Genomic DNA, 15,594 nt, shown 5'->3' with positions numbered 1-15,594 from the left:
AGAGAGGCCACATTGGGAGTAGGCCAGCTAGGAATGATGGGAAGTTGTGCAGATATACAAAGTAATTAAAAACACGCCTACAGATTGTCTGATGCACCTTTTGAGTGCTTGCAAGACGATCATTATTACTTTGAGAGATGATAAAACGCTTGACAGAATAACCCTGGAACAGCTTTAATTGAAAATTCCTGACCGCTAGTGCGCAGAGGAGAGTCAAGTAACATTAAATCCATAGGTGTTATTAACTATATTGAGCAGCAGAACAACAAACATCATTAGCTTCCAAGGCAAATAACATTAAGCATGGATACTGCTTGAAAAGCTTCCCACGTAGGGTAGAACAGGATATCTTCCCCCTACAGATGCTGGTGATGAGACTAGTGTGGGAGGACCACAGAACAGAGCAAGCACATGAAAAGAGGAAGGGAATGAAAGGGGGAGAAAAGTGGAAAATAGGAAGGAGAAGAGATAGAAACAAAAATAAGCTGGCCCACATTGCATTAAGAGATTCCTTTTGAAGATTGCCTGGCATGGCGAGGCAATCAGGAGAGCAGAGACAGTTTGGCCTCACTGCGAGCTATTCTGCTGCACGGCGACCACGTCTCAAGTGTCCGCCCCCCCCCCCCCCCCCCCCTTCTTTCTCATCTATCACTCACTCTCCCTCTCATCTATTCCTCATCAAGAATTGCTTCCTACAAACAAGGATACTGGCCACCAGGCAAGAAATCTGAGAAGACAGATCTCTTTTCAAGATCGTCTCTGCATCATTTCCAAGCAGAACCAATCCCCACAAGGACACTGCACAACCTGAAGCCATCTTAATGCTCGAGAGTACTGGGGGCTGATGGGTGGGGGACAAGTATATGGCCTCAACATCGCACACTATGTCCCAGACACTGTTTAGGAGACCATTGTGAGGTGTGATTGGCATGTGCGTTGATCTCCTCAGGCGGATCAGCAAAGGGACCACACAGCTATTCACTTGAGAGTCCATCAATCACAATTTGGCTTAATTAACCAGCAGGAATGACAAGCCAAGGGCCCAATGTCTGAATGGATGGATGGATGAATGAATACAAGGGAATAGGATGGATACAAGGCAACACAATACAGCACAAGATAATTTAATACTGTAAGCCCAAAGGAAAAGTCGAGACTGCAAGGCTAGCAGAGTAAAGAATACAAAGCAGTTGATGCCAGGCAACAAAGAGACCGCTTCACAACACTCAGTCAACTACTACAGTAAAGTTTCACTTGATTTTAGAGCTGACGATCTATTGAGGCTGCTGATGTTATTATCTCAGCTTTAAACAGGTTTGTCCTGATGGCCTGGGGGTATAAGATGCTGACCATGAAATCCATAAACATTTACATGTTAGTGTGGCCAGAGTACTTTGTCATCTCTCCTCTATAAAGTAAGATACCAAGTTCTTTTTTCATTATAAAGCAGGTTGAGGAGCTTTAAAAATACTGTGGAAATATCAAAAGGCTCAATCCACAGAGAAATAGAGAAACTTTTTCAAGACACTACTTTGAGAAATATTAATGTGTTTATAACAAACAAAACTACAAAGTTCTCGAATGTTGAATAGTGAACACTAAACCCAAGCAGCTGTACAAATAAACTAGTATATATTCTTTTCACATTTAAGATTGCATTGTGAAAGGCTGCTCCCTGGCTTGTCTCATCGAAGGTGCCGATAGGTGTTTCCAAAATCCTCCACCACTCTCTCATTAGTGTCTACGAGCCAGCAGGGCTACAATTAGCATTAGTTCCTTACTCAATCACTGTGATGGACCATGTATACATTGGGCAGCCTGTGTGTGCTAGCACTGACTAATGCTCAATTGACACAAGAACAACGTCCAGCAGGGAGAAGTAAGAAAATATAGTTCTTTGGCTGTCAATAGATGGCTCCTCTTCATTATCTGTGTTTCAATGTGAACACATTCATTCATTCATTCATCTTCAACTGCTTGTCCCTGTCGGGGTCGCGGGGGGCTGGAGCCGATCCCAGCTGACATCGGGCGTGAGACGGGGTCCACCCTGGACAGGACGCCAGTCTATCGCAGGGCACATAGAGACGAACAAAGACAGATTCACACCTACGGGCAATTTAGAGTCATCAATAAACCTAACAACTGCATGTCTATGGACTGTGGGAGGAAGCCGGAGAACCTGGAGAAAACCCACGCAAACTCCACACAGAAGTGCCCGAGCCGGGATTCAAAGGAGGAACCCTCTCGCTGTGAGGTGACACTGCTAACCACCACATGTGTTCGCCTGAACACATTCAACTGTCTGTTATTGTGTCATCTAGTTAACCCTCGCTGTCACCCAATAACAGCAAAGTCCGTCCTTTACTTTCATGCAACGGGCCACACGCAAGTACTTCTATGTTTTAGCTCATTTACTTCGGACTGCATATACATTACTGTTGATTGTTATAAAAGACACACTCCGATGTTTCAGACTTTGGATTGACATGGTACAGTAGGTACAGTATATAAACAATTATCAAAACTCCCACATGCAATAGCACAGTTGAGTCTCTGTATGCAATGGGAATTAGTGTTGTCATTGATATCTCAGATTTACTTGCACACTCCACAGGTGTACCTGTGTAAGGTGTGAAAGTAGAGCTATTGAAAGAATTGTGTCAAAACTCACCAACGCCAAGTATAATGTTGGGTGTAATGCCATGCAACGGTGCAGTGCTTCCGCAGAGAACAGAGTATTCTTGTGAGGTTTACTCTAGGATGTGACTTCTCTTTCGGTTTAATTTGGCAACTTAAAGGAGCTGTTTGGAGCATGAAAACACTTAGTCTCCTTAATAGATTGTGTGAAATTGCAAATATTCAGACCTGAGCTCGGGGTTACATCGAGCTGCCTGTGGAATAATCAATACTCTGGAATAGATACTCAAGAGTGTTTCATCAAAATATGTCTAACTAAATATGCTAAATTGCATACATTGCCAAACAGGATGGAAAAGAAATTGTTTTCATCTGAATCTTATTTTACTGCAAGACCATCCGTCATATACGGTCAACCAGATCAACAGTCTGCCACCACCACTGCCATCATTTCATTAATGTATGCATTATGTCATAGAAATGTGATGAATCTATCATTTGCATATGATTTACATCGGTCCACTATGAAGCAAACCCCAATGCTTCATTCAGTGTTGTTATTAATACGGTCTAAGTGGGTCACACAGAACGCACAGCTTGAAACGGAGTAGTTCTGAAGCCTTCCTGTCATCTCTCTCATCCCTCTCTCCTTCTTTTAATCATGCCTGCCGGTGCCCAAACCCAAGAGTGAGCCCCAGTCCAACAGTGCTGCATCCCATGAGGGGACAAAGGAGCAGGCTACAGAAATAAAGTGAGCAACAGGAGAGAACCAGAAAGACCATGCAATCGCTACCCTCCATCCATCTGTCAGTCAGCCAGTGTGCCCACTGATTCTGTTGTCACCCTGGCATCCTGGCTCTGCCTATTAGCCTGCTAGTTAGACTGGCATTTAGACTGGCAGGACACACATAAACAGGAGCCAAAGAGTCCCCTGTTCGACTTGCACCAAACTGATGTAAAACAGTAGACAAACCCACAGGAGCACGCAGCAGCTGCCTTCTCCAATCACGTCAGTCTGGCCTAATTTGATTCCATCTCGACAGGATTCAATTACATTTTATTAATTTTGGCACAGTGAGACTCCATAGAGTTTGATTCAATCTCTAGCAATGCAATTTATGATGCGATCAGATTCACTTGAATTGAATGAATTTTTAAATATAATCTCTTCCTCTCTCTGTATAAATCCTCTCGCTCTATCCTTCCCAATGTTCCCGATTCAGAACATAGAATATAATGAGCCCAAGTGTTCCTACAGGAAGACCCCGACTGCTCCGCGGATCTACATTTTCTTGGCTTGTGGTTGGAAGAGACTCCCCGAGGAGAACATTAGTCACTTCCATGATAATAATGGGTAATTTGAGCGAAAATAGGCCGAGGTTGGCGGAGGGCATTATTGAGCATGCTGCTGTTTTTGCTACATGCATTGCAAATAACTGAAGGCTTTTCAGAACCAAATGCCAAATGTTCACCGACTGGAACTGTTTGTTGAGAATGTCGTCTCTCTTCTCAGCACCTCTGCTGTCGCCTAAAAGCCCAAAAATGTGTCATTAAAAGACAATACATCTTCAAATAAGTATGCGTATATTTGCAGCACAGTTCTCTTAATCCCTGATACTAATCCTGTTAACTGAGCCACAAGCTGCAAAGCTTGTGCACAGAGCTTTCCAAGCTACCCTTGAGCAAGGCACTCCTTTCATTTCTTTCAAGGTACTGCACTAAGGCTGACCTCTAAACTTCCAAATGATGAAGTTATGGAGTTACGTCCGTGGAAGGATTATGAGTCATGAGCACCTGAACACAGGCGTTTAAAAAGTAGTCGTTGTAGATGTGTTGTGTGTCTGTAAAGGCTTTTTATGTCTCTGTGTTTTTTTCAAATCGCTTTGTAGTTGTATTTTGTCTCATTGTAATAATGCTGTGTCTCTTTGTGGTCATTTCGAGTCACTTTGTGGTTGCTTTTTGTCCCGTTGAAATATTTTTGTGTCTCTGTAGTGGTTTCGAGTCCCTTTGTTTGTCTATGAGGTCTGTTGGGTCTCTTTGTGCTTGTTTTTTTGTCTTTGTGGTCTTGTTGCATCTATGTTCATGCAGCGTCTGTTTGTGGTCATTTTGTGTCTGTTTGTGATTGTTTGATTGCCTCTCCAACAAAAAAAGTTCAAAGTCCCTTCAAACATTGGTCCAGTAGTTCACTATGCATAGATGATTAGGTTATTTCAAGAGGATTATACATACATTTCCTGGAATTGCTGAAACTAGGCAGTTGGACAGTTTTGGTCACACAGCCTACTCTTTAATAATTGAATAGTTCTAGTCTTTGAGTTCGGAAATAGACTGGAACATGCAGGCGAATATGGGGTTGACATATCTCAAAGCGAAGGCTAATTTCTTTGGGTCTTTTCTGCCATTTCACTCTCCTGACAACCTGACAACAACCCCGCAGGACAGCTGCTTGGCAGTGCTTTCCTCATACATCCAGGTGTTGAGAACCTAACACTCTCCTCCTGTCTAATTTGCAGCGCTCGAATTCAATGCTAACGTCTGGACTCAGTGAATGGAGTGCTAAAGGGCACACATGAAAAATCAAAAGCTTGCAGGCAAATAAATAGCATATCCATAACACTGAGATTGCCCTTTGTACGATTCAGAGGCCTGCTGACTCTAGTCGTTCCTTAAATTGATTTCTCATATGCGGCTGCCTCGAGGGGGCGATTCCATTTCCATATATACACTGGCTCTCTATGTGTAGGCTCTCCGTCCTAGTCTATTAATCAAATAATGCAATCAATTCCACCTTGCAGGACCAAGACACGGACCGTTTCTTTTGTGAACAGCTTTGCATGTCTTTAATGGGAGTTTGTGACTGGTGTGGCATGGTGTTAAGAATTGTGTGCAGCATTGTTAACTGTCAAGTTATCAGCGTGGTAGGAGATGTAGGAAAGCCGAGATTTTTTTAGTGGACAGATTCTGCAAAAAAAGGAAAAAAATCTGCACTTCCCTAATAAATATTCACCCGGTGATTAATTTTGTGTGTGCATGTGTGGTTAAGTGTATGTGCCCTTGCATTCATGCTCACTCATGTGTACATGAACATGTACATAAAGCGGAACTACAGGATGTAAGCAAACCTCAAACGCGTGCTTAAGCTCAGGCTCAGGGTGCAATGAGAGACACATAAGCAAGGGGGCATAAATCTTTTAAACCCTGAGCCACTGACATTTCCCCCCAGAGATACAGCGAAATATCTTAATTATGCCACTTAGCATCACATTGGCGAGTCCCGGGTGAGCCCGTGCAAGCATATAATTCATTGTACTAAGCATCGGTAAAAGCCAAATACATAAACCTTCAAGGATGCATACTGAATGCAGGGTAGACGGTGAGCTGGGACTTCAAAAGCAAATGTTTTCCTTCAGGAGCCAGAGGGGGTAGAACAGAGAATATCTGCAGAGTTAGTGAGGCAGGAGCCAGGGCACCTCACTGACTCCTGTCAGAAGCTAAGGCTGTCGTGTTGAATTGCTGAAAAGACAGTAAAATCTCTTATTTCTGGTTCTAGTCCTTTCACTGTGGGTTTCGTGTCTCCTCTACGGCCCAACAATGATAATAAAAGACACTAAGGATTGAACATCCTACTCAGGCTCCAGTACATACCCTTCATCTCAGTACTACCCTTGTTATTCACGTTACCGCACGTTCTCTGCATTGTCTAATAGGTCAATTTATGCGGACATTACTATCATGAAAAGCTCGGTACGAATGTAAATTGGTTGGTTGGGTGATGTAATACCACTGTAACAAAAGGAACTTAACAAAGCTACGGATGTTCCAGTTAAATCTCATGAACGCTATAGTCTCTTTGTTTCACCTCAGTGGGATTAAATGTAATAATTAATGAAAGTACAAGTCAGTGGTGCTCTGAATGCATTATCTTGCTCCCCATCATTACAGCAGTTTCCAGCAGTCTTATTGATTGAAATGGAGGAGACGTGAAGAGCCAATAAACTACAATCCTTTTAGAAATGTTGAGGAGGATCAAACTGCGCCTCTGTGGTTGGCATCTTACTCTATATGATTAAAATATCTGTGTTGATGGTCTGCTGCTGTTTTCATGCTACAACCCGCCAAAACAAAATGAAATATTATTTGATTAATGTATTATGAAAAGTGAGTGAATGTATGTTTTATTATAAAACCAGTCACAGTGCTGTATGAATTTTTTGAACATGTTCTCCCCGTGTCTGTGTGGGTTTTCTCCGGGTTCTCCGGTTTCCTCCCACAGTCCAAAGACGTGCAGGTGTTCGGTTCATTGATGACTCTAAATCACCCGTAGGTGTGAATGTTTGTCTGTCTCTGTTCGTCTCTATGTGTCCTGTGATAGACTGGCGTCCTGTCCAGGGTGGACCCCACCTCACGCCCGATGTCAGCTGGGATCGGCTCCACCCCCCCCAGGAGGTTTTAAAGAGACAGGCGCTAAAACGGAGCGTTTCAGACAGGGTGAATTCAGATATATTCAGACAGACAGGATGAGAAAATGAGTGTTTTTTGATAATTAAAGCATTCTGATGGAAAGACAAAATACAAATATGAAGCTAAAAATGAGCACAATATGGTACCTTTAAACATTGCACAGTCCCATTTAATTCCAGTTCCTGTTTTATAGATTAAACTTAATCTTAAACTTTCTTCAATTAAATTACATGTTCATTAGTATTGTCGGGGGACTGTTATTATTCCATGTTTGCCCCACCCCCCCCCCCCCCCCGTGAGAAAGCAAGCAAAGCAGTAAGAGTGGACAAGATGCAACATGCTGCTTTAACGACCAGTGGCTTATGGCTTCACTCTTGGCACCACTTTGCAGCGCTCTACCCCCACCTGCTGTTGTGCGCCAGAAACCCAGCGTTTCCACACTGCAAAGAAAGGAAAAAAGTCAATCTGAAACTCCCTCTTTGTTTTTACTCAAGACCATTTGTTTTCATTTGAACAAGTGGAAAAATCTCGCCACGGGGCAGCAATAACCCGTTTTACCCTGGATGCGTGTTCACTTGTTACAACAGGAACCCTAAACGCATGCAAATGAAAGAGACCAAATAATCTCGTCCTGCAACCAAATCGTTTTCGCTTCAAGGAATAGATTACTGGTAAATCTGGAGCTACAGGAGTTGAGTATTTTTTCGCAGTGCACGCCAGACTCAGCCCACGGGGACGCGCTTGCTTCACTGTACAGGAAACAAACATGGAGCAAAAGCGACTACGCGCTTTCCATCAGTGCCCTTTTAGCAGCACTCCCTCAGGTAGCATCTTTATCCCCCCCCCCCCCCCCCCCGCGGGTGCAACACGCGCGCACGGCACAGGCACGCACACGCGCGGGCACAGACAATCATTATCCCTTTCCAGATCAGGTGCGCCACCGCCGCGCGCATGAAACCCAATTAACGGCGAAGTGTCACTCTGCTGTCACAGATGCAGCTCATATTTCCAAACTTTCCCAGGTATTGTGTGTGTGTGAACGCACCACGGGCCCGGTATAATCAGACACAACCTGCACACAAGACGCGTTTTCACCAGTATTATCGGAGACACACGCACACGCACACACACACGCGCACACACACACACACACACACACACACACACACACACACAAACACACAAACACACACACACACACACACACACACACACACACACACACACACACACACACACACACACACAGCAAGAGTGGACTTGAGAGTGAGAGAAAGCAAGAAAGGCGGTGGTCCAAGCAAACATGATTCCCAATTCTCCACACATGATGCCAGGTGAAGTTGGATGGATGAAAGCAGCTCTTTGCGGATGAGATCCAGACACCCAAACAACGCAGCACCCTAAATGGTGTCCCTAAAAAAACTAACCACCGAGGGCAAGCCCTGTCAAATGATCACCATGACAGTTTGTGTCCGGGGAGCAGAGAGTGTACATCTCAACAGCTCACCCACCCTAGAAAAGGACCCCATCATAATCCCCCTTTTCACTAAGAAAGCATGCTGGCCCCCTGCAAGACGTGCTTCAACTACCAAATAACGTCCAGTTAAACAATCCACCCCTCATTCTCTCTCTCTCTCTCTCTCTCTCTCGCTCTCTCTCTTACTCTGTCTGCCTCTTCCTCTCTGCCTGCTGCAGACCAGGGTGGCGAATACACTCAACTTGTCCACAAAGTCACCAGGCGGGAGGCTTTCGCGCACTCACGCACGCGTCCCTACCTTGGCTGCCGCAGACGAGCATCCCGAGGAGGTGGACCACTTTGAGCATCATTTTCGGGCAGGTTTCGGGCTGCCGGACGCTTCTTTCAGCTGCTGTATAAATCGACAAGGGCGACACACACTCTCGGCTCCGTTCATCCGCCGTCTTGGGCTCCGCTGGCGACTGATCTGCCTCTACTCCTTCCTTCCCTTCCTTCCAATACGCGCGCTCCCGCTCGACGCTCGTTCACCGCGCTTGCTGTGGCTGTGGCTGAGGAGCCCCCCCCCCCCCAGCCTTACTTCTCTCCAGCCTCACTAATGATAGCTGTTGATGAAAAGCAGACAAGCAGAGGGCAAATCAAGCCATATTGGATTATTCAAAACATGTAAAGTTGGAAGGAGCAGATCTTGAGGAAAATGTATAATATACTTATAATGAGCAGGGGTGGAGCTAGGAATTCTGGGGGCTCCCTTCCGTCTGTGGGCCCACTGGTATCCACCATTTGTAGTCCCGTTTCGGAATAGCAGTGCCTTCGGTGCAGAAATCCAGAGAAACAAACAAGCAAGGAAATGGTTCCCCCGTGAGAGTAATGCAGACAACACAATGAGTCTCATGCAAGAAAATGTTTATTTTTAACTAAAACGTCCAAGTCAGATTCCCAAAACTCTGTCAACTGAACAAATTTGACACAAATTGCCTGTGTCAGCCACTTGTTTAAAGGTATAATATGTTAGTAATATTCCACAAACAATTTGTAAACTAATACAAATGTATTCCCCCACACCCCTTTTGCTGTATGTAGGGAAGTTTGTGGGTGTCAGCAAAGAGCATCTGCACCCACACGGGCGTCTGAACCCCAGCCAATAACAGCACATAGGGTGAGCAGCCCTCTGATTCCATACAGCCGCTTTGTCACGCCCCTCACCCTCAGCGTCTCATACCTCCTATAAGCTGCACTTCCTCTTTGTGTGTGTTTTTTTTTGTTGTTGTTGCGGTAGCTTGTCCGTACAGGCTAGTGCATGAGGGTTCCTTGTGCAATGGTTGTGACAAATGGTCAGAATTTGATAAATTGGGTGCCTGAGAGCCGTGTGGAGGCAATCAGAGTGCAGTTTTTTTCATTATTTCGAGTACAGCTCCTTTGAGAGGAAGTGCTTGTTTGTGAGGTATGATCATTAGCATAATCAACACCCTTAAATTGCCCTAAAAAGCCACTCTTTTTTACTTAGCGTGTGGTCATCCTGGTGTTTCTGTTATAATTCTGCTTCATAATCATAGACAGTTGATGTAATGCACAGTAGCTGGACTGGTGTAATCAGGTCCATGTCCTATCATAGTTTGAAATTCTGACCTTTAATTACAGCATCCATCAGTATAATTTTCTTATCAGAAGACAGTGCCTAAGAGCAACATCCCTCCCAGTTGTTTCAAAATGTAGGCATTTGTGTCACAGATGTCATTTTTTAAATTAAACATAACCTTAAGTGTTATCGCCTCCAAAGGCCAGGACACTGTGCTGAAATGTGTCGGCCCACAAAGTTCTGTTAAAGCTGCACGGCACAGTACTGTAGCAGTAATTGCTTTTCATATTTTATGAACATGCAGCTTTTCTCTCCAGAAAAGAAACCTTCAATACACCTGCTGTATGTTGCAGCTGGGTCTGTCTGACGTTCCTGTCTGTTATAGTGAAGGTTTTCAACGCCACCGTACTCTAGGGGGGAATTGTTGGGTCGAATGAATTGAATTGAATTGCACCAAACAGAAGAAAGACAGAGCTACCTGGTGAATATTTTGCGGTCAGTGGAGAATTTAGCAGCTAAGGAGCCACATATTCCCCTCAGGGAATATATAAAATTCCCAATATCAATAATAACATCGGACTTACATTTATAAGGTGGCCAGAGACACGACTCCAGATGAATACTAATATTGTTGGATGTTTGTTGGATGAGGAAATAGGTTTGCTTGCTAACATGTTCCCCACAAACTTTATAAGGTTGAATATTTCAATATTGTTTTCACAGATTGTTTTGTCGCCCCTAAGTGGCAAAGACAATCAGTCAATGCAGGTTTAAAGCGCACATTGATCTGTACGTGGTATCTTTGACCATCCAGTGTCATTCTTAAAATAAAGTCCCAAGCTACATTATCCTAAGATAGATAGATAGATAGATAGATAGATAGATAGATAGATAGATAGATAGATAGATAGATAGATAGATAGATAGATAGATAGATAGATAGATAGATAGATAGATAGATAGATAGATAGATAGATAGATAGATAGATAGATAGATAGATAGATAGATAGATAGATAGATAGATAGATAGATAGATAGATAGATAGATAGATAGATAGACAGACAGACAGACAGACAGACAGACAGACAGACAGACAGACAGACAGACAGACAGACAGACAGACAGACAGACAGACAGACAGACAGACAGACAGACAGACAGACAGACAGACAGACAGACAGACAGACAGACAGACAGACAGACAGACAGACAGACAGACAGACAGACAGGGAAAAGCAAGACACACAGTACAAAAGGATTAAGAATCACACAATAAAATAATAATAATAAAAACATAATAATCTAATGACTGATTTTTAAAAGACACTTATACCACTGTCCCCAAAACTGAGACTTGCAGCGCGTGTCACTATACATAATGTTCACCATTGCCACAACATTTAGATTCTCAGAGTCATTGAACCGGCAGATGAACCCGTGCGTTACATTTCTCAGAACCGTGTGCAGTGTGTTCAATCCCGTGCTCACACACAGCTCACTCGCACTAGTCCATCTGGGCCTTTTTCAAAGTATCCTCAGAGCGTCATTGTATGCCCCTTGCAGTCTCTGAAGGCTGGCTGTTTTTATACTTCACCCACAGATGTGCAGTGTGCATAGGTGAACAGTACACTTTAAACAGAGTCAGCTTCACACCAACAGTGCACCAACCCGAACTTACGTGCCAATACATTTGCTCGCACATACATAATACAACATCCAAATATCGTTTTTAATCCGAGAAGAAGAGGCAGAACATCCTGGAAATATTGATAAGATCCGAATGGGTTTCGAACGTGTTAACATTAAGACATATATGTAAGAAATCAAACCATGAATACCCAACAAACATACACAGCAGATTCCAATAATCAACATAATTCATATATAAAATAAGTAGGAAGAAGTGAATCCCCATCAAGGTTTATCTAATTCATCATTCATTCATTCATCCATCTAAAACCTCTTGTCCTTGTCGGGGTCGCAGGAGACTGGAGCCGATCCCAGCTGACATCAGGCATGAGGCGGGGTACACCCTGGACAGGACGCCAGTTTATCACAGAGCACATAGAGACGAACAGAGACAGACAACCATTCACACCTACGGGCAATTTAGAGTCATCAATGAACCGAACACCTGCACGTCTTTGGACTGTGGGAGGAAACCGGAGAACCCGGAGAAAACCCACGCAGACACAGGGAGAACATGCAAACTCCACACAGAAGGGATTCGAACCAGGAACCCTCTCGCTGTGAGGCGACAGTGCTAACCACCACATCACCGTGTCGCCCCGGTTTATCAAATTATTCCATCTAAAATAATTCATCAACACGACATGATGAAAGTGAATTTGTGAATTCTCACCTCACGTGGAGTCAAATTAGGAGATGTCAGCGTCAGGCACCTCTGTTGGAAACAAATGAGTTGACAGAACGTTTTTCCACCTTGAGTGGGTTTTTAAGGTTGATTGAGATGGGCAAAGCTTGACTCAAGCTCCTATTCCTAAGCCAGAAAAACCCATTTAATCCCTCCAAATTTTGAAAATCGTTTATCGATGTCTGAGGTTGCATCACCTTTGATTGCTGGATGGACTCCAATCCATAGGCTTTTTCCAGGTTTCATTTCAGGACATTTATAACAATTATTTTTTTTTAGGCCTATGCCTTGACCCATATTGCTGTGCTCTTAACAGACACATGTCAACAGGGCTCCATGGCTGCAATTCCCAGTAGTCGCCCGACAGACTGATGCAATGAAGGTAACGGTGGAAGATAAGGAAAAGTCACAACCTGCCTGACAGCAATCTAGAGGTGTGTTGTTAGCTCTGAGGGTTTCATTGTGGTGCAATTGGGTCTAATAACAGCCTAAATGGAAACTGGGAAGGTACAAATAAAGAGCAACAATCATTTCTCAGTGAGGCTGGAAAGCACATTCATCTCTAATTGATGCACTTACTTAGCATTAATTGTCCGTTTGGATTCAGAGTTTGGCTTTTTTTCCTTTTGGGTTAAGTACAGCTGCATTGAGAGGCATTTAACAAAAGTCAGGTTTCTACCAAAAAGGTGCTAAAAAGTGTGATGAGGTGTGAGGAAATGAATCGCGGAGTTTATTTCATAATGACGTGTGAATACAGAATACAGAGCAGGATTTTACACGCGCCAAATATTTCCCCAAGTGACCAGAAAAACAGAAACCGCTGTACATCATAACGTAATCCAGTATATCAGCGCCGCAGTGAGTACGTGAAACACTAAGTAATGTGTCATTTTCAACCATAACTGACACATAGCTGTGATTGATTCAAATTCATGGCGTAGTGTATTGTAGCATTATGTCATAGGTGTAAGGTGTGTGCACAAAACATACGAGACACAATGTAATGTAGTCTAATGAAACACTATTTGGTCAAGACAGATGTCCGTCCTCCACAGAGCTGGGTCCGTCTGACGTTCCTGTCTGTTATAGTGAAGGTTTTCAACGCCACCGTACTCTACGGGGGAATTGTTGGGTCTGTGTAAATCATAAATAAGTCAGAGAGTGTGGTCTATACCTACTCTTTACCTGAAGTGTCCTGAGATAACTTTTGTTATGATTTGGCACTGTGAATAAAACTGAATTGAATTGAATTGATTTTAATTGTTTTAACAACGTGGCTCCTTGAGTCAGCAAAATAGCAAAGTTCAAGTTCCTTTCTGTCCCGTAGTTTCAATTCTTTCCTGTCCTTTAACAGGATGGGGTTTGGTTCCTCATTTTTGTTTTACCAGGACATTGGATTTGTGTTTTTTTGGGGGCGGGTTGAATACAGGGTGGGTTTTTTTTGGACTATGTCGGCTTTACTGTTTTATTCCAGTGGTTCTCAACCAGAGGGTCCATATTAGGGAGTTCCAGGTGGTCCACAGAAAAATTGTATATTTTCATTATTTACGAAATTAGCCCGATGGGAGTGAGAGACTTGAGTTGACAACTATAGAAATCTGCTCTTAATTATATCTATGTAACAATCTCTAAAGCAAAATCTGATCAAATATGGGTATATGTATCAATTAAGGGGTCCTTGATGTGAAAAAGGTTAAGCACACTAGTGTATTCTATTGATTTTTATATGGTTTAATTGACATTTGTTTCGTGGTTATTTATCTTCTGTAGGTCTTGAGTAATTCTACCCTTTTTTGCACCAAGTTGGGCTGGTTTTCTTTATCTTTGGTCTTTCATACGTAGTTAAGGCTTTAAAGGAATTTAATAATAAGATATTACGTGTATTTTTTCGGCGTACTGCAGATGCTTCACACACATTTTCAACCCGGCAACGCAGAAGATCTATACAATCCCCACGGCTGCATCTTCAGCCCACTTTCATGTACATTTCCTTTCGGTGCTCTGGTCTTCTACAGTGCAAAGATGACATACCGTAGATTTTAATTTGATCGGTGGAATGGGACTTGTGAAAACACCACTTATTCCTACATTCATGCATGCCATTACAGGGTGGTGAAATTACATTTATGTTAGTCTATCAGGACAAAGCATGTACACTCTTCACCTTTTCAGACTGTAAGTGTACAGATGTCAACAAAAATGACATAATTTGCATCATTACATTGCCTTAAAGAGGCCAATTTTCCACTGGCTTTCAATGAATAACAACATAATAACTGCTGTCAGGCTACATCCAACTGTATTTAACAGGCACACTCCTTTTCACGGCTCACACGGCACTGGTATGGACTTCACTGTTGCAAGATATTGCATAATACAGCTTCCTTTGTACTCTGGGAAGGACGGGAAAGTGTTTTTGCACCAAGTGGAAGAAGCTGTGGCCTGTCTTAAAGTCAGACTGTCAGTGATCGCCCTGTCATCGCAGCTGCCTTCCCGAGTGAGTCTGTTGTCTTAGCAACCAAGTTAAATGGATGTGCTGAAGAGTACATTCACAGAAATCTCATTGTTGGGGTCTTTGTGAAGCGTAAACAGGTTAACACCGTCAATTAGTGATGAAGATACATTAGCACAAGTTAAAAGACTGTCAAAGACACAGAAATGAACTCTTTTACGAAGTGACAGTCTGTTTTAAAGAAATAACACACTGCAGAATGCCATGACACACCAATCACAAACAGTATTTAGATAGAAAGTGCCTCTTCGGTCAGTTCGTGGCTGGGAAGACCCTGAAACGCTGACCAATCAGAGCAGACTGGGCTTTTCCAGGAGGGGGTCTTAAAGAGACAGGCGCCAAAACGGAGCGTTTTCAGACAGAGGGTGAAAACAGGTACATTCAGACCGACAGGATGAGGAAATTAATGTGTTTTTGAACATTAAAGCATGAAAACATGTTCTAGTAGAAACCCAGAATACAAGAATGAACCTGAAAAGTGACACGATACGGGACCTTTAAGTTTGACCTGTGATAATAACGCCTACATCAGAATGTGAAAACACTGCGGTGAAA

The 15,594-nt window shown here is 43.2% G+C and overlaps 1 protein-coding gene across 1 annotated transcript in view; it reads right to left on the bottom strand.

The window, feature by feature from the left end:
• The window catches only part of ncam2 (neural cell adhesion molecule 2), a gene marked incomplete at its 3' end in the record, with an annotated part of 258,585 nt that extends 249,586 nt beyond the window's left edge, over positions 1–8,999 (bottom strand). The window contains exon 1 of the mRNA XM_083938175.1: positions 8,874–8,999. Coding sequence (XP_083794301.1) covers positions 8,874–8,925 — 52 coding nt within the window. The 5' untranslated portion in view covers positions 8,926–8,999. The remainder of the gene's footprint in view (positions 1–8,873) is intronic.
• Between the last annotated feature and the right edge of the window lie 6,595 nt (positions 9,000–15,594).

This window comes from Echiichthys vipera, assembly GCF_963691815.1.
Source record: "Echiichthys vipera genome assembly, chromosome: 23".
Taxonomy (NCBI): Eukaryota; Metazoa; Chordata; class Actinopteri; order Perciformes; family Trachinidae; genus Echiichthys; species Echiichthys vipera.
This window is presented reverse-complemented; position numbering and strand designations above follow the sequence as displayed.